This window comes from Hipposideros armiger, unplaced genomic scaffold (assembly GCF_001890085.2).
Source record: "Hipposideros armiger isolate ML-2016 unplaced genomic scaffold, ASM189008v1 scaffold_17, whole genome shotgun sequence".
NCBI classification, from domain to species: domain Eukaryota; kingdom Metazoa; phylum Chordata; class Mammalia; order Chiroptera; family Hipposideridae; genus Hipposideros; species Hipposideros armiger.
The window spans coordinates 5555644-5574783 of NW_017731367.1; the positions used below are offsets into that span (position 1 = coordinate 5555644).

Genomic DNA, 19140 nt, shown 5'->3' on the forward strand with positions numbered 1-19140 from the left:
CCCAATGCACCCCATCCAATCTCGGGGAGCCATGTGCCTTGTGGAAATGAGTCCAAGGATATGTTTTAATAATAAATTATAGCACAGTGATACTAGCTTGACAAGACGGGAGGGAAGTAGGCATAGATATACGAGCATCCTACAAATGTGATCCTTTTTTCCACACTTCCTACTCCATCAATCAACTCATTAGAAACTCCTCCGAAAGCCTTGTGTTTAGAAGACGCAGGACCTGGGAGCAGCTGGCTTTGCCTTAATTGAGCGATGGTGGAGCGCCATCTAGTGGCCAGGGGCAACCTCAGCATCTCACCGCCTCCAAGGGGAGTCCCGCCTGGTTGGTGATGCCTGGGGGTCCCCAGCCCTCTGTAACCCCTGGGGGGAGCAGAGAGTTTGGGGACACAGCCTGGCCCACCGGGGACTCACACCCCACGTGCTCCATCTATGAGGAAATAATATGGAAGACCATCCAACTCTACCTCAGTCAGAAACTGCAGTAAAGTTGTCAGGTTTCCCTATGAAACTGTGAGAAACACAGTGTGAGTGAAAACCAAGGTGGCAGGCCCACTTGGAAGCTATTATTTTCTCTACCTATCCCCTAGCTTTTCTCAAAGGTCATGACTAGAAGGGGCCTTGTGAAGTCTGCTCTGCTTTTTTCTAGAAAGGTCACAAAAGAAGTGTCTTTTAGAATAAGCACCAGGAAAGTAGGACTCATGGGACACCTGGGCGGTTTCCATCTCCCCAGAACAAGCTGGATCTGCCGGGGGCCCAACTCCCCCCCATCAGGATAGCCCCTGCGGAGGTGCGATGGCTGCAGGGAGACGCAGGGCCTCCCAGGCCTGACGCGTGAGGACAACCATGCAGAACCTGCGAGGGAGGCCTCCTGCAGGGGAGCCGTGACCCCTGGCAGGGACACAGCCACGCAGAGGTGACCTCACAGACACAGACCCGAGCCACTGCCAGGCCTCCGTGTCCTGGTCACACCCCTGCAGGGCCCCTCACCGGCGGAGCCCCAGCTGAAGGCCCAGGCCTGGGGGCTGGGACCAGGTACCCAGGCAGGGTGGACGAGAGCAGAGAGCAGATCGGACGAGCCCCGGAAATGCGTGTGCCATGCGGATGCCATGCAGTTCAGGGTCAGCAGGAAGGGAGCTTTCCGTGTGTCCCTCTGTCCCCTTACCGTCCGGATAGCGAAGCCGCCCTTTTCAGGAGGTGACAGTGTTTTACTTGACATTTCAGACCTGCTGGTCATTGTCCCAGAGGAAAGGATGGAAACCAACATCGAACCCCCCAAAAGCAGCACACCTCACCCTGCCCCTGGGCCCACCCCCCAGAGCGACCGCCTGGCCTCTCTGTAAAGGCAGTGGGGAGGTGGCTGCGTGATGTGTCACCATCGGAGAGATGTCCCTGCTCACCTGAGTAACAGCCCTCCACACGGGCCCGCCTTATTTATGAGCCCCCCTAGAATGTATGTGATACCAAACCCCCACCTTGCAAACTCACCAAACACCAAGTTATAGAAAGCCGTTTAATTTTTGGAGAAAAACACAGAAGTGGTACAACTTACACCTCCGGCGAAAAGGCTGAGTCCTCACATGCACTGGGCATGAGCGTGGCATCGTCAAGTTCACAGCCAGGACACAGCCCCCTGCAGCCCGCTGGCAGACACCCCCTGCCCTGGGGCAACTCCACTGAGATCCAGTGAGGAAGGACCCAGCCCCGTCTCCTCCTGGTACCACCACGTCCACCTGGGCCTGCTTCCTCCTCTCCCCACTCCCAGGAGCAGGCGGAGCCCTGCCCAGCACCAGGTGCAAGGTGACCGTCCACCCACCACAGTGATCCGGTCCCTGGGTTTCCTGGATCCCCATTTCCCCTCTGACCCATTTCACCCCTGTGTGTCTGGAGGCAGCAAAGGGGACAAGACAGGCAGGAGCACGCACGCCTGGCCTGGGCACTGGGGATGCAGTCTGTCTGTGTCTGGGTGTCGGGAGGCGGGGCCTACACCCTCTGGGAGCCATTTGACACCAATCTTGTCCTGAGTGACACTCGACAGCTTTGGGATGTAGCTATTCTGAAGGATGCCAGCTTCTGGGCACCTCTAGGGCTCAGGCGCTAGCCAGCATCAACGGTGAGTCAGAACCAAGTGCCACTGTCAACACAGAGCTGGCAGTGGCTCACCCTGAGGACCAGCCGGGCTGGGCCTGGGGGCGTCCTCCCCTCGGCCCCTCTGGGAGTGGCTGCTTCTAGCGGGCACAGCAGTTAGCCCGCCCTGCGAGCCGCTGGCCCAGGGCCAGCCGTGCATCTCCGCGTGGTGGCGGCTGGTTCTCCTTCCTCTCCTCCCTCTGCAGCAGCTCTCGGGCTGTGAACACAGCAGGAGGACCGTTGTTGGGGTGGGTGTCCCCCAGCCCAGCACGCCCTGCCCAGGGCAGCCCTGGGACCCCATCTCTCCCGGTCATTTACCCAGAGTCATGAAGCAGGGGCCCTGGCTCTCCTAGAGACGTCCTGTGGGGTTCCAGGACTCCAGAAAAGAAGACCCAGTAAAGCAGAGACAGTGACGACCCCCACCCCCGACTCCCCTGCGGGGCTGTCACTCACTCACCAATGGCACCGAAGGCTTCAGTCACCTGGTGGTTCAGTTTGGCCGAGGTTTCCATGAACAGCAAGTTATGGCTCTCTGCAAACTCCTTCCCATCCTGAGGGAAACAGCCATGAACACTCCACATTACATACAAGAAGAGTTGCCTGAGAGCGTTTAGTTTGCGTTTGAACTTGAATTTTTTTCAAATTCAATAGCCACACGGGGCTAGTGTTACCATTTGGTTTTGGGTTTTTTTGTTTTGTTTTGTTTCCAGCTTTTTTGAGAGCTAATTGACCAGTTGCAGCCTGTGGAGAACTAACTCCTATACCTCTTTTTATCTGAGTGCAGTTTCTTGGTGTTCCTGGACCAAGGGGCACAAGTGCCCGCTAGAGAGCAGAGTCAAAGGCCCTATCCTTGACACGGCTCCCCTGCCCCCACGGCTCCCTGGCACCTTTGGCTCTGAGACTCGGGCAAAAAAACCAAGCAAGACGGGAGGAAGTATGGAAGGACAGTGGGGAGAGGCCCCCGGTGGGAACCCCCAAGCCCTTCCTCTGGGGTTCCCTCCTCAGTCTCCAACACGGGTCAGGCCTGCATGGGCGAGATGGACGGCACCAGGGCTGCAGCGTGTGGCCCAGAGGGGAGGGACACTCACAGGAGGCCAGCAGCGGGCCCGAGTCAGGTGAAGGAGGGCTGTGAGCCCCCCCAGGCAGACCCCTCCCCGAAGCCTCCCTGTCATTCCTTGAGGTCTTGCCTGGAACAACTTGGGGAGCCAGAAAGTAAGCAAGAGCTCAGAGGATGGCGGGCAGGTGCAAAGGGCGTGGAAGGAAGGCGCTAGCTTGAAGGTGCTCGCTCAACAACCAAATCTGGGAGCAGACCTTCCTGGGAGTAGGGAAAGGGCATTGGTGGGAATCTGGTGACACGTGCACACGGTCTGTAAGGCAGCTACTGGTGTCGCCTGCATGTCCATCTCCTGACCTGGTTGTTGTCCTGTGGTTACATAAGATACCAGTTTGGGAAAGCTGGGAGAAGGGTACCGTGGAAATTTCTGTACTATTTTTGCAATAGCTTTCGTAATTCTGAAATTATCTTTTCAATGTAAAGCCAAACAATTCACTTAAAACATGCACTGGCTGCAGGTCAGCTTGCCTCCGTCGCAACCCAGGCGCCCGCGGGCTCCCCAGAGCCAGATGCCAGTGTCTGCGGCACGCTGTCCCCTGACCACCGGGGCCCAGCCATGCTTAGTGGGGACTCAGGATGAAGAAGAGGCCAAGGCGGTGGCCTGGGGCCAGGGGATCTGTGGGGTCTACAGCCCAGGCCCCAGCTCATCCTTAACTGGCCTCCGAACACTCTTTGTAGACCCCCCATCAGTCCCCACCCCAGGGACTCAAAACCCTCCCGAGACTGACTCACTGATGCCTCCAGAATAAGGGCCCCAGTCCCCCAGGCCACACACAAGGACCTCTGCCTCTGAGCCCATCCACCTTCTCAGCGTGGCCTCCTCCTCCAGGCAGGCTCCCGCCCTTCCCCGTCCTCAGGGAGCCCGTCCTGCAGCCCTGCACCCCTGCACCCTCCTCTCCCTCTGCCTGCCGCACTCCTCCCAAAGGCTTTGCTAAAATCCACCCGCACACACTCTTCCTACACACACACAGACACACACACACACAGACACACACACCTCCCCACACATGCACACATCCCACTAGAACCCCTGCTCCCGCTCTGGCTCTCATAGCACCTTACACACTCCTCCCTGCGGCACTTACTCCCCACCCCCCACCCCCGTGGGTCCTTTTACAGAAGAACCACAGCGTTTTTTATTTTCTATCCTTGCTCAGTTCCTAGCAGAGAAATTTGGATTTATTCATTTGCCCCTTCTCCAGTAATGTACTGAACAAGGAAAAAGATCTGCAAACCCAAATTACTCAGAGTAGGATGGAGGTGGGGAGGGTTGTGGCTTTCTCGTGACCCAGGGGAACCTGGTGAGGACCCCATTCCCTGCGTGACACGGGCGGGAGGCTCTGCCAGCTCTCGGGACGGCTGGCCTGGGGGTGCTCACCCCTTCCCCACGCCTGGGAGTGGCTGTCTCTAGGCCTGACCTTTTCAGGAAAGACAAGAAACCTTTGCCCAAAAGAGAACGAAAATACAGAGTATGGGTATGCGAGTGTGAATGTGTGTGTGTGGTGTGTGTGTGTGTGCGTGTGGTGTGTGGTGTGTGGTGTGTGAGTGTGTGGATGTGTGCGTGCATATATGAGGGTGGGGTGGGTGTGCATGAGCGTGGGCATGTATGTCTCAGGGTTGCTCCCCTTTCCTCCTGGGGACACAATGACCCGTCCCCGGTCCTACCTCGAAGGTGACCTCCCGCTCCTGCCCGAGGTCCGTCTTGTTGCCGACCAGCATCACCACAACTTCTCCAGGGGAGAACTCCTTCTCCAGGTCCTTCAGCCACTGCTGAGCCTTGCCGAAGGAATCCTAAAAGTGAAAAAAAAAGAACCTCAGATAAAGCTTACGGGCGGTCTTCATCAGCTAGCCCCAAAAAGAAAGAGCAGGTGCCAATGGCCACATTACGTGAAGTGGCACAAGACCCTATTGGCCATGTGACAGAGGGCCCCCCACCCCCAGGGCTGCTCTGTCCCTTGAAGGGTCTGGGCCACAGGGCAGCTCCTCCCCCACCAACAGGGTCTGGGAGGCGAGAGGCTGGAGTTCCAGTCACACCTCCAGCTCCTGCAGCCCCCTCTCCTGGACGCCCTCAAGGGCCTCTCTGTGCGGGAGACTTTGGGGGTGTGGCTGTCACCCCAAACCCAGATCCTAACTGCAGTACCCAGCAGATCAGACAGTGGGGCTCCCGCCCTGAGCCCCATGTGGCCCCTCACCGTCCCTGCAGCAAAGCTGACCCCGCTGGGCTGCTTTCAGTGTGGCAGGGCCAGCCCTCCCCGCTCCCACTCACTGCTCTCTAGCCCGCAATGCCCTCCTCCCTTCCTGCTTCCCTGCCCACAGCCACCTCCCCGCCCTGCCCGGCCCCACCCCTGCCCACTCCTCCAGCCAGGCTAATCCCTGCTTTCCCCCCCAGGACTCAGTAGAGCCTGCCTGCAGGAAACCCCCTGCCCCAGGGCTGGGTTTTGTGCCCCTCCCATCAACTTCCACAGAACCCCGCCCTCCCCTTCTGCTCTAAGTGTCTGCTCACTCGTATTTAACCTCTGCCCAGATGACACTATGCACTTGATGGGCATCTGGGCTGTGTCCTGTTTCTGTGAGGGGGGTTCTGGGAGGATCAGGGGGGCACAAAACCCACCATGCAGGAGGAGGAGGGGAGGGGTTGTCAGGGAGGGTTCCTGGAGGAGGTGACCAGCTTTCACTGAAGTGTCCCCATGGGTCACCATGACTTTACTATGGACAGACCAGTCACACGTGCCTTCAGAAGGCAGCAACACTGTGCCTGGGAGAACAGAAGGCAGGTACTTTGCAAAGGAGGGTGGGGACAGGCCCCAGGTGAGCCTTACCTTGCTGGTGATGTCGTACACCAAGAGCGCAGCGTTGGCGCCCCTGAAGTAGAGGTGGCAGACGCTGTGGTACTTCTCCTGGCCAGCCGTGTCCCAGATTTCAAACTTCAGAGATGCAGTCCCCATCTCCACCACCTTTGTGAAGAACGCACCTGAAACAGACAGGCCCAGGGGGAGCTTTATCTAGAGGATGAGGTCTTCCTCCATTACTCAGGCTGGGCCAGCGCCAGCCCTGGGCTCAGCCACCCGGTCAGGGGAACGTGCTTCCTGCCACCCTCAGTGGGAAGACTGAGCAAACGCCCCTTCTGGAAGGTGGTGGTTTCCATACAAAGCAAAGTGTTACAGGAATCGTTGCTGCCCCTTTGGAGGTGCCACAGAGGCTTTGGGTGGGAAGATAAATTCTCAGGGCTCTAACTCAAGGACCCGAGCTCTGCTTTCCAAAGTGCTGTGATTTAAAAATAGTTGTTTAGAAGCACCCAGATGTTCTGCCCCCATAGTGTGTGGGGTGTGTCATAGGCAGAGCTAGACGAGGGGCAGGGAGGGGCTGGAGAGGCCCGGCTTCCAGGGCCCGGAGGAGCTGGCAGGTCGGGGCCTCCAGTCAAGGCCGCTGCCCGAACCAGACTCCGCGTGAGCTTTGGAGCCTGTTGGGAGAGTCTGGCAAATGAAGCCACGTGTTTGAAATTAAAACTTTCTCTGCAAGGCCAGCGTGTTAGTCTCCTGGGGCTGCCATAAGAAAGCGCCACAAACTGCGTAGCTTAAAACAAAAGAAATTTATCCTTTCTGAAAGCCAGAGGTCCAAAATCAGGGTGTCGGGCTGGTTCCCTCCGGAAGCTCTGAGAGAGAATCCCCCCGACCTCTGTCCAGGGTCGCCAGCACCTGCCGGGGTTCCTGGGCTGTGGACACATCCCTCCCATCTCTGCCTCCACGCTCACACGCCCTTCCCTCTGTGCTCTCCTCTGTGCCAATAAGGAATAGTCATGGGATTCGGGACCCACCTGAAATCCAGGGCAATCTCATCTCAACACCCATTACATCTGCAAAGACCCTTTTCCCAAATAAGACCACACTGACAGGCACTGGGGTTAGAACATGGATATGTCTTTTGGGGGCCACAATTCAACCCACAGCAGGCAGAGGCGAAGGGAAAAGGCTGGACTGAGGTCTTTAGCACAGAGCGGGGAAGATCACGATTCTCTCTCACAACACTCTAGTTTGGGGGGGCTGCTAAACAGAAGCCACCACGCGGTCCTCTGCCTGTGCGTCCCACATTTTCCTGCTTGCCCATGAACTTGAAGTCGGATAAACTTCCTCCGTGTGATGGACTGAATGTGTCTCCCCAAATTCATCATTTGAAGTCCTAAGGCCCGGTGCGATGGTATCGCGGGGGAGGGTCTTCAGGGGTGATGAGGGTTAGATGAGGTCCTGAGGGCGGGGCCCCCATGGTGGGGTTAGTGCCCTGTGAGAAGAGGCATGGAGAGCCCCGTTTCCCCACCCTCCCTCCATGCAAGCACAAAGACAAGGCCATGTGAGGACACAGCGAGGTGACAGCCACCTAAAGCCACGAGAAGAGGCCTCAGAATGACACCTACCCTGCCAGCACCTCGACCCCAGCCTCAGAGCTATGAGAATCCATCTCTGTTGCTGAAGGCACCTCGTCGGTGGCGTTTGTCCTGGGGGCCCAACCAGACTGACTCTGGGTCAAACAAAGCTGCAAGCTCTATCTCAACAGTAGGACTAATGGCTCCCGGCTGGTACAGGCTCCTGGTCAGGAGTGAACGCGGCACTTAACACAGCAGGTGTCCCACTGAACTGATGGCAACATGAGGGTGAAGGTCATGCATGGGCCTCGGAGGGAGGTCTACCAGCCCACGGACTTGGTCAGCTGGCTCATACCTTCTAAGCCTCGGTTTCCTCCTCTGACATGAGACAACAGTGCCCTCTTCCCAGGGAGGCCGTGAAACCCACGAGAAAAAAGCGGACGGACTTGTGTCGTCTGGCACGGGGAGCTCCCTCCGTCTGTCTGCCTGCCCGCTGCTCTGCCGACTGTCTGGGTACATCAGCCTTTTCTCCACACCCTTTGTCTGTTTTCTATCACGTCAAATCACATTTCTGCATTTGATTTTGTTACATCTTAAAAGTTGTCACTGCCAGGTCACGCATGGGCATGGAAGTCAGGTTTGCCTCCTCCGACGAGCAGCCCTAGCTCTAGCTTCTGGCATTTTCTTTTTTCATTTGAAAATGATGACCAGGGGTCCTGTGTAATCACCATACGAGAGTCCTGACAAACATCCAAGAAGTGCGGGGTTTCCAGTCCAGCAACGAGGAGGCACGAGAGGCTGCTTGGGTGTTTACAGAAGGCAGAACTTTGTCATCTGCAGAAGACACAAGGCCCTCGGCTGGGCCCTGAGCGGGCATCGAGGCAGCCTCCCACCCCGGCCTGGTCTCCTGGGCTCCCGCCCACAAAAGAGCCACGTTTATTATCTTCCTTGTTCGGAAACCCACTAACCACATTTTCCACGTCTTCACAGCTAAAACCAAAATGTGATTTCAAAATTGACTTCCAAGAAATGGTTTTGCCTGAAATGATATTGGTGGGCTGTGGGGCTGGGATCAGGCCAAGAGCAGGACTTTCTCCCATGTCTAGAATACGCTGGTGGCGATAACACATTTGCATATTTTTATGGGACTGTGGTCTGAACTGGGGCCACCGGCACTGTGTTCTATATGCGGCTCCTGTCACAGCACGAATCGGGTCTCCGGCCTCCTCTGGTTTCACCACAGACCTCAACACAGGTGTCCCAGCGACAGGGGTCACTCCCGGCCCTGCCCCTCGGCCTCTGAACTTCTAGAGCTCAGCTCGGTCTCTGTCTCTGGGGGCTTCTGGGAGCAGGAACACCCCCGACCTGGTGAGCGGAACAGGCTCCGACTGGGCACAGGACGGTATAAGAGTTACCTGGGGACTGCTTGCCAACTGGCATTTTATTGCCCCAAATGAAAAAGTGTCACCAACAAATGGTTACAAAATAAAAGTGGGTTTTGCTTTTCTACCTTTTAATTTAAACAGCTGATGATGTTCCTTTAAGGACTCTTTGTAGCATTCACCTTTTTTTGTAAAAATTATAAGCTGATTGACTCCTGGTTGGAGGGAAGGTGAAATGGGTAACTTCTTGGAGGCACTGTGGCTTCAGCAAGTTTCTCTGTTTAGAAGGGAAGTGAGCTGGTGGCAAAGTGAAACGTGTTTGGTGCTTTCCGTGCCCGTGCAAGGCCCAGCTGGTTTGGGATTCATCTTGGCTTCCACCAGCAAATATACACACAAGCACTGTATGTCACCATCTTTCCTAGAGGTGTCACCAAGAAAATGCAGTACAGGGCAACCAGAGTTGCCCTGCTGTGGCCAGTGAGGATTCCAGAGAGAGGCAGCTGCCCACCTCCCCTGCCAGGCCCTCTCCTGCAGCTGGAAGCCTTCTGGGGACTGAGGGTGGCCAGGAGTTCCTGTCTCCCCCCAGCATGGGGGGTGGGTGGGGTACACTCACTTGGGATCCCCACTCTGACCCAGCTTCAGGTCTGTCTGTCACAATTTCAGCTCCCGCTCCTGTTTCCGCAGGATGAGTGGGGACAGCAGGTACACTGCTCTGCCGTGCACTGTTCTAGAGGGCCATGCCCAGTAATCCTCTAGTGCGGGGCCACCCCACACGGTCACCCACAGGTTTAGACCCTCTGGAGGGGGCCCAGGGACCCCCGATCTTCCTGAAGACTGGGGTACCTTAAAGCAGGCCTGCCCTGAAGGCAGAACCAGCGTGGACCTGCCAGGCCCTGGTCCCACCTGCTCTCAGGGGTGTGGGGTGGGTGTCTGAGGCAAGGGGGCAGCTCGGAAGGGTGGCGCCCTTAAGTCGTGACATGGCAGTCCACGACTTCAGACATCCTGCAGCCAACCTTCATGGAGAGCCCACCCTAGGACGGCACTTACATCCAACTTCACAGATGAAAACGTGGAGACGCGAGCGAAAGCCGCTACCTGTGTCCATTCATTCAGCTTGTACTTACTAAGCGCTCCTGCAGGTCAGGCAGGATTCCTCATTTCCCAGCTACGCCCCCCCCCCCAGGAGGTGAGCATCCTCGTGGCCCCATGGCTTTCCCCTCTGCTCACACTCCGTAAACAGGAGGAACACCAAGCGTGAAGAAGACGGAAGTGTCTGCCTTCAAAGGGATCGTGTGCAACACAAACCACTTTCCATAAAGGAATGATATTCCATTTCCTCCTCTGAGAAGTGCAGATATCCACTTTATGACACTATAATAACATATAATTGTGTTATTATAATAGCACATAATTAGTATGGTAATATAGTACTAATAAACAGAATAGATAAACAATTTTATTGGTTGATTTTATAGTAATGTAATAGTTACAACATCCATCGCCGAAGGTTGCAATATCACAGGGTGTATGAGGCGTGTGAAGCACACCCTGGAACACAAGTGGAAACCCATTCCCACAGGGGATTTGGCTCCTAAAAGCAAAGGCCTCACTGCTACGTCCCCAACACACAGCACGATTGCTGGCACATAGTAGGTGCTCAGTAAATCAGTGCTGGCCCCATGGGTAGGTTGCAGGTTGAACGAAGGATTCCTAAACTCAGCTAGAGGTAGGGAGCCACTGCACTGATCCAGTCTGGCTGTTCTCTGCCTCCATGCCCTCCTACTCACTGTCCCAGGGACAGAGTGAGGACAAAGGCTCAGAGTCCCAGCCCCAGGCCAGAGGCACAGTGCTGACGGTGGAACCGGTTCTCCCCCTCGGAGGGAGGGGCTAGGCCTGGGGCTGGGGGAGGGGCAGCTATTTAGCTCCCTTTAGAACCCTCCAGCCTAACACAGGCCTGGGACCAGGCCAGCCCCACAGACACTCACTAAGTGAGTGTATGAATGAATGAGTGAATGAATGAATGAACGAACTCAGGAAAACAGACAGCTTATCATGGCAGAGTTCAAAATTGAAACCAAAGCTCTGATTCTGAGTGAAGTATCTTTCCACCACACCGGCCGCCTCCCAGGATGGGGTGGCATGAAGAACTTGCTGGGTCTTGCTATTTTAGGTGGGAAACGGAGTTTTTGCCCCCAGGTGGGATGTGAAGTAGGCGACAGCCCAGCAGATGCTTCATGGACCTTTACCTCTGAGAGCCGTGCAGTGTTAACAGCCTCTTGAAGAAAAGCCGCTGGAAGGTCTGCCCTCCCTGCCTCCCCTACCTACTGCCCGCAGGCTGGTAAACCGAGTCCAGGAAGAAACGGAGCAGCTCCGAGACCAGCTTGTCCAGGTGACCGAGCGGCAGGGCCTGGGGGTGCTTCTTCCGGGCCCCCTCTTCCACCACACAACCCTGTCGGGGGGCCAGAGACCCCGAGCTTGAATCTTCACCTGTGGACTTGGCTGAGCTCTGGATTCCATGTGTTAGCCCGACAAACACCTCTTCTCTACCTGCCCGGCTGGCACCACCACCGAGTGCCCCATGGGCCCCCTCCCCACCCCACTCCCACCCTGCCTCTCCGGCCACTTACATCCCACCGTTGGCAGGATGCTCTTGAAGTCATCTTTCACGAACCGCAGAGCCAGGCTGGACTTGCCCACAGAGCCACTTCCCAGGAGGACCAGCTTGAACACGCAGAGCTGGCTTGGGGCAGCCCCGGGCTGGGGGGCCCCGTTCGCCTGCGCCATGCCCTGCAGAGACACACAGCGTCTGAAGGAGGGCGAATGTCTGCCACCAAATACCCTGAGCTATGTATGGGAGGTGCGTCCGTGCCCGCAGGGGTCATTGCACAATGAACAGCTGCACGTCCCGAAAAGCAACAGTGGCGAGCTGGGTACCGTATTGGCTAATTCGCCTCACTGCACTAATTCTCTTTTTAAAAAATCTTACTTATTCCAAAAAGCATCTGAAACACCTGGGACGTAAAGTACTCTCTCGGTTTTTGGTTTATGGATTACAGTTGGTGTTTCAAAAAAAAAGAAAAAACTCTGCTAAAAAGGTTGGTGTTTCAAGAATTTCTATTTCCGGCCAGCCAAGTGGCGCGGTGGTTAAGAGCTGGCTTGGGACGCAAGAGGGCCCCGGTTCGGATCCCACATATGAGGGCCAGTAACACAGCTAAGATGCTGAACAACAGCTCAACCTGGAGTTGGGCTGCCTGAGTTGCCGGCGATGGCGTAGGCTGCAGCCCCTGTGGCAGTGGGTTGCCATGGGCTACCGTGTGTAGCCAGCAGCCAGCGTGAGCGGCCAGCAGCCACAGTGAGCGGCCATCCAGAAGCCGGCGACTGATCTGCCTCGCCGGGGAAGAGCGCAATGATGGTGCTAACTTGGGCCAGTGAAGCAACATCCTCCACAACTAGACTGAAGAACAAAAAGACAGCAACTTGTCTGTTCCCCTTCCCCCAATTCCCCAGTGCTGTTCCCATCCCCCAATTCCCCAATAAAAATCTTTAAAAAAAAAAAAAAAAGAATTCTATTTCTAGCCTTCCCGTGGTATCTAGAGCCTCAGAACCCACAGTGATATGCCCTGGAGAAAGATAGCTCTGGATCAAAATAACTTTGGGCAAACCCTGCATACATATTCAGTACAGAAAACTGCAGGTGCAGAGCACAATAGAGAAAATGGAGAACTGGGGGCCTCATGCGTCCATCACCCACGCCCACAATACCCAGCTGTGGTCAGTCATTTCACCCACATGCCCCAAATCCCCACCACCAAACGTTAGTTGGAAGCAATTCCCAGACATCCTATTATTTCATGTGCAAATCTCAGTACACACACACACACACACACACACACACACACACACGTTCTTTTTTTCTTTGAAATTGTTTGTTGAAGAAATCCGAGCATCTTGTCGTTTCCAGTTTGGGTTTCGCTGATTGCATCCTAGGTTGTCATTGACTATGTCCCTGCAGACGTATTTCCTATCGCTTGTGGTTCAGAACAGAAATTGGATCAGATACAGGCCATTTTTTAGCAAGAACAATTCACAAGTGTGGTGAGCATTTCCTCAGAAGGCAAATAATGTTGGCGGTCACAAAAGACCATTGCTAGATGCACCATTTCACTTGGGGGTTGCAAAACGGTGGCAGTCCAATGTTATCATTTGTCTTCATTTATTATCTGAACCGATTCCAGAAAGAAAAACTTCCCCTAAAAAAATATCCAAGCCCACCACAGGTCAGCCAGTCCTGTAAACGGTCACCTCCCTCCTCACCTCAGGGGGCTAGAGGACTGTATCCACTGAGCATACAGTAGGTGCCTAATAAAGACCTCCTGAGCACGCACAGGAATGGCCTAGCAGGAAGCCTTTACTGGACAGACGTGCTGTTTCCACCACTTGGTTTGCACACCAGTCACACCCAGTAACTTGTCAAGCAGTGAACTGGGGAATCTGTAAAAAGTTGCTGCAGCCGCACAGGTGTTAGCTGTTGCTGTGGTGGTAATTATCATTTTGTCACATATAAATGTATCAGATCAACACATTACATACCTTAAACTTACACAATGTTATATGTCAATTATATCTCAATAAAGCCGGAAAAAGAGAACCCTTTCAAGAATGGAATTTCCGAGCCTTCTGTGCTACCCCAGGACAATACCGTGTCTGTTGCTGGAAGTACTAAAGCCACCTGCTTGGAAGCCTATGTTCCATTGATTTGTGCTGTAATTTCCCATAGACAGTGCTAGCACACCTACAAGTACAGCAATGCAGTCTCAAGTGTTAAAGATACTTCTTCAAGTTTTCCGTGCTATTTTTTCCTTGCGATTAATAAAATTCTTCTTGAGTCAAGAAAATCTTTAGCCCCAAACATGTTTGAATTAACCAAAATTCAGGTGGAATATGAATGAATATACTATTTCTATAGCATGACATACCAGTGTCTTCTTCCTTTGGTACATTTCTTTGTTTAAAAATATTATTTTACCATAAATATAAACACATCATTGTCAATATGAAAATGATGGAATTACTCATAATCCCACATCCTTAATATATTGTAACCAGGAATGGTATTTTGCCTACTTTCTTCTACTTTTTCTTAAATCTTTAAAACAAAAAGCCCAAACCCACAGTTTTAACATAAAATTATGTATCTTGCCTTTAAATATATATATCTCAAAGGCAGTTTCCCACATTGCTATATATGTTATACATGAATTCAGCATATGTTTGTTCAATAACCGTGTCACATTCCTACAGCTAGTCCAATTTGCTGAACCATTTTCCTGTTACTGGATTTTTACTTGGTTTCAACTTTTTTCTCTGTAATTAATCAGACGCAGGAAGCATTTTCATGTATTAACTTTTTGTGCGATTACAGATTGTAAGGGCTCGATAATCAGAGGCTGGAGCCCTGTGTTCAGAGAGAAAATTGAAAATATGCGGCCTGACCCCGCTTCTAGGTTTTAATCAAGATGGGGTTCTTTGAAGTCTTTCTAAACACAAAGATGCTCTCAGGAATGCAATATTCGTGGGAAGGACTAATAGAGCTTTCTCTGGCATCTTGACTTGGGACATTTTCGTTTCTTACAAGCCGGGTCTGCTGTCCACCAAAGGAAAAAGAAAGGACTGCAAATCCTAACTAGTCTTTCATGAGGGGGGGGGGGGCATTCCAGGGAAGAGCCTGGTTTGCTGAGTCTATTGTCAGGGCTTCCCTGGCGTCTGTCACCCTCCCCGGGTTGTAAAGAACACCAAGGTTACTGTGCGGCCATTCACCCTGGAGCTGACCTGGACTAACAGAGCCTGGAATCTCTGAAGGGCTCCCCCTCACCAACAGTGGTTTGTTTACCTGCAGGTCCTGTAACTGGAGTTTGAACAGGGATCTCCTTCCGGAAACCTGACCTCCCAAGCCTTCAGGATCCAAGCAGGGCACTGACTTATGATCCTCCCCCTCCCTGTGGCCTTTGGGTGATGCCGGTGGCGGCACACACACTCACACACAGACACAGATACAAGCATAGGATACACAAGACTCACACACGACTCACACGCAGACACAGACACTCTGCCAAGTGCACAGAAGTTGAAACAACGACTCACATGTTCCCAGGCCCGGTCAGTTCCAGGGAGCCTGACAGCCCATCATCACCGGGTCCTCCAGAGCCCCTACCTGTCTCCGGGTCTCCCTCCTTCTGGCCCGTGGCAAGGTGAACTTCCCTCAACAGGTCAGCGCAGTGGCTGCAGCACCTGAATGAGTGGCAGCCGTGCTCCCCCAGAAAACAGGTAGAAGCGGCAGTCTGTCCCGCCGGCCCCAAGGTCAGGCCGCTTCCTGCTGCCAGGCTCCCAGGGCAAAGTCTGCCGGTCATGTGGTCACCTGGGGCCGGGGCAGGGCAGGAGGCTGGACCACAGAGCAGGCGCTGCGGGAGCACCTGGGCGCCCAGCCGGAAGTCAGACTCCTGTCAGGTGTTTCTGTCACCCAACACCGGCCGAGTTGCCCGGTCCTGTTAGGGCCCTGTCTCCGTGCACATCTCCCTGCCCCTTCCTCAGAGCTGTGAGGACCTTTGTCACACTCGAAACAGGCAACCTGGGAGAGGAGGAAGGATTTCAGTCAAATGGACTTACTCCTTCCACAGACACCGGGAGCCAGCTCTCTTGGGGCCCTGCACCTGGAACCGGAGGCCAGCCAGGTAGGCTGGTCTGGGGTCCTGGCTGGATGCCACCTAGGGATGGGGCGTTGTATTTCTCTAATGCCCTCTGCCAGTTTTGTCACCCTCCACCCTGACTGGTGCCTCTGTGCTGTGAAGCCATCATAGCCAGGATCTTGGGACTCATCGCAGCGCTGCCTACGCCAGTGCCTGAGCCAATGCACACACAGGGAGGGCACAGCCTGCCCAGGTGATGCAGAGTGAAGCCACCCCTGGGCCTCAAGCTCAGGACGACCCCTCCCAACCTGACGACCCCCGCACCAGCACCACCTTGAGAGGCCCAAGGACATTGTGGAGACTGGAACTTAGATACTCAGGGGGCTTGGGGCTCACCACTTCTGCAGTCTTAGGGTTACCCTGATCAGCCCCTAATCTGGGTGGGTCTCTTCACTGCCCCTCTGGCATACACATATGCCCCTTTGGAAAGAAATGCAGAATTACAGAATTTTGGAGCCGGGAGGGTCCGTGGGGTTTCTCTGGCCTGAGCACTCCCCCAGTGAGCACTCCACCTGATTCTTCTTCTCAGCTGGATATTGACAGTGACAGGATTATCTGCCACTGTGTATATGGTTCCTTTCCACCCAAATGCGCCATTGTAACTTTCCACCTATCTCCCTCCCGGGGGTCGGGGGCGGTCCTTGGCCAAAGGCTGACCCATCATCACATAAACATCTCTGAGAGTCTCGGGGCAGTTATCAGGGCTTGCAGCAAACACTCTGCCCAGACCATGGTCCCCTCGCTCCTTGGGGTGGCACCTGATGTGGCCCAGGCTGTTCATACACCTTTCCAGTCAAAGTGCCCCGTGACCCCGCTCTGCCGATCTGTGGGTCAGAGGGGCGCTCCTTCCTCCTTGGGGCTTTCTTCCATAGATGCAGTTAAGGCTCCAACTCTCAGGTTCAGGTCTTCCAAAATGTTCTTATCTCTTCAGGCCTTTGAGATAAGCAGGAATGATTGCCTGCCCTGCCTGAAACCTTCACCCTCACTTATCTGTCTGGAATATTCCACCAGGGATTTCTGAACAACCAGTTAAATTCCTCAGCTTGGGCTTGGCTGGCCGCCAGGCTGGGCGGGGCAGAGCAGAGCAAGAGGGCCACCAAGGACAGAAGACACAGGCAGGAGAGAGACTAGCTCGCATGGCCAGGCAGCCAGGAAGGGAAAGGGAGGCTCCTCCCAGGAGGGCGGGCTGACACATGATGGACAGGTGGAGGAGAAACTTGCCTGAAGGCCAAGAGGAGGAAGGGTTTTCTGAGCCCCAGCAGCAGTGGGAGGGGCCTGGGGTGGAGCACTCTGGGGACACTTAGGGGACACTGTCAGCCAGTTCAGAGTCTGGGGTGGGAGGCCAGAGGGGTGAGGGTGGAGAGGCCTTGTCCAATTTCACGAAGATTAGAAACACCAAAGACAAAGTAGCTACCTTTTCCTGAGCACCTACTATGTGCCAGGCAATGTGTAAGTCCTTGACTTGGAGGATCGGATTTCATCCTCTCCCTCCGGCAAAGCCATCCTGTGGGCCACACCTCAGAGGGTCCCCGCAGGATGCTTCTCGTGGGTGACGAGTTCATGGGCCCCCAATTTCTAGATCATGCTCCTAGATGCTGAGACTTTGGGGCCTGCATGGACCTCTGAGCTGGGGCCGCCCTCCCAAAGCAACGCCATCAGCGTGTGCACCCAGGCCCCTCGTGGCCAAGAGGCAGCAGTCAGTGGGCAGGACGACTCGAGACTTGATAAATGAAGACACTTAATATGTCCCCAAGTCAGAGACTGATCATCATGAAGTTGACTTCACTAACTCAATGCGATGTGAGTTACCATTTCATTAATAATGCTTGATAAGACATATAACAATTTATCTGCACCGCACCTGTAGCCTGCCTATGCCTCATTTCTTGTCTCAGTGGGATATTATGGTTTAACCTTCAAGGATACCACGTATGAATAGATGCTTTCAGTACAGCCCACAGTAGGGGCAAAATTTACTAATGTGAACACATTCACCATCTTCCCACCATATGCCTCCTGAAGGAATGCTGTCTTCGCTTCCTCTCTTCTACCTGCCATCCACGGAGCAGCCTGGTTCCAGGCCTCCCCTGACTTGGCAGAGTGAGTGCTGAGGCACTGGACCGGGGAGAAAGGAAAGGGGGTGGGGACACTCCTACCCCTACCCCCAGGGCAAAGTGGGCCAGCACACCTTTTCCTTACTTTGATTTTTCAGCCTGTCTGGGTCTTTATGCTTAATGTACATCCCTTGTAAATAGTGTACAGGGTTGAGTATCGACTTTTTTTATCCTGTCTGCCTTCTCGATTTACCTCAAATGTAATTATTGATATGGTTCCTGCTTAAGTCTACCATCTTGCTGTTTATTTTCTACTTGTTTCCTCTGTTCTTTGTTCCTTTCCTTCTTTCAATTTAATCAAGTATTTTTAGTATTCCATCCTATCTCAATTACTGGTTCCTTCAGTATATTATACTGTATTTTTCAGTTCTATGATTTCAATTTGGTTCTTTTTTAGAATTTCTAAATCTCTCCTGAAAGTCACCACTTTTTTGCTCATTATGTGTATGTACCAACTTTCCCTATAGATTCTTTACATTTATCACAGGATTTTAAACTCCTTATCTAGTAATTCCAACATCTGGTTAATTTGTGGGTCTGATTCTATTGCTTGGTTGTCTTGTTGTTTTTCTTGCCCACGGGTCACGTTTTCATGTTCCTTCATATATCTGGGAACTGTCGTTATGTATTGAATATTATGAACGACGTGCTGGATTCTTTTCCTTTGAACAGAATCAATAATTAATAACTTTCTAAAACAGAAAGCACCAGGTGCAGATGTGTTCACTAGTGAATTTTACCAAACAATTAAGAAAGAAATTATACCATTTTTTTACAATATCTTTCAGAGGATAGAAGCACAGGAAATACTACCCAACATAATCTATGAGGCCAGCATTACCCTAATACCAAAGCCAGACAAAGACATTACAAAAAAACCCAAAAAACATGAATACACACCAACATCTCTTATGAGCATAGATGCAAAAACCCTCAACAAATATTATCAAATCAAATCCAACAATGTATAAAAAGAATTACACACCACGACCAAGTGGGATTGACCCCAGGTCTGCAAGGCTGGTTCAACATTAAAATATCAGTTAATATAACCCATCACACCAAGAAGCTCAAAAAGAAACCTCACATGATCGTATCAGGAGGTGCAGGAGAAGCATTTACAGAATCCAACACCCGTTCACAACAAAAACTCTCAGGAAACTTAAGACTTTACCCCTCATGTTCTAGCCACTCTGGCAGCTGGAACCCCATCCTCTGACTTCTCGGGGGGGGGCCCTCAGAGGAAACTCTTATTCACGTGGATCTCAGCAGAGCAGTTCCCTTCTTTCAAAAG

General features: G+C 53.3%; 1 protein-coding gene across 2 annotated transcripts; it reads right to left on the reverse strand.

Moving 5' to 3' along the window:
• Nucleotides 1-1522: 1522 nt before the first annotated feature.
• RAB17 (RAB17, member RAS oncogene family) lies at nt 1523-15378 on the reverse strand. 2 transcript variants are annotated; one of them, XM_019628077.1, is made up of 6 exons: nt 15201-15378; nt 11617-11776; nt 6070-6221; nt 4916-5041; nt 2594-2687; nt 1523-2353 (listed from the first exon to the last, which is right to left on the reverse strand). In XM_019628077.1, exons 2-6 carry the CDS (start codon nt 11771-11773, stop codon nt 2238-2240), a joined length of 645 nt encoding a protein of 214 aa, XP_019483622.1. In that variant the 5' UTR covers nt 11774-11776; nt 15201-15378; the 3' UTR covers nt 1523-2237. The 2 variants fall into 2 exon arrangements, with proteins under 2 accessions (XP_019483622.1, XP_019483616.1); XM_019628071.1 differs by having other exon boundaries at nt 15131-15378.
• Nucleotides 15379-19140: the final 3762 nt, after the last annotated feature.

Excerpts from the sequence above, each read along its gene's own strand:
- RAB17 (XM_019628077.1), bottom strand. The coding sequence starts at position 11,773 with ATGGCGCAGGCGAACGGGGCCCCCCAGCCCGGGGCTGCCCCAAGCCAG. Across the intron at positions 6,222-11,616 it reads CATCCTGCCAACGGTGGGAT|GTGCGTTCTTCACAAAGGTG; the intron begins GTAAGTGGCCGG and ends TGTCTGTTTCAG. Across the intron at positions 5,042-6,069 it reads TGTACGACATCACCAGCAAG|GATTCCTTCGGCAAGGCTCA; the intron begins GTAAGGCTCACC and ends TTTCACTTTTAG.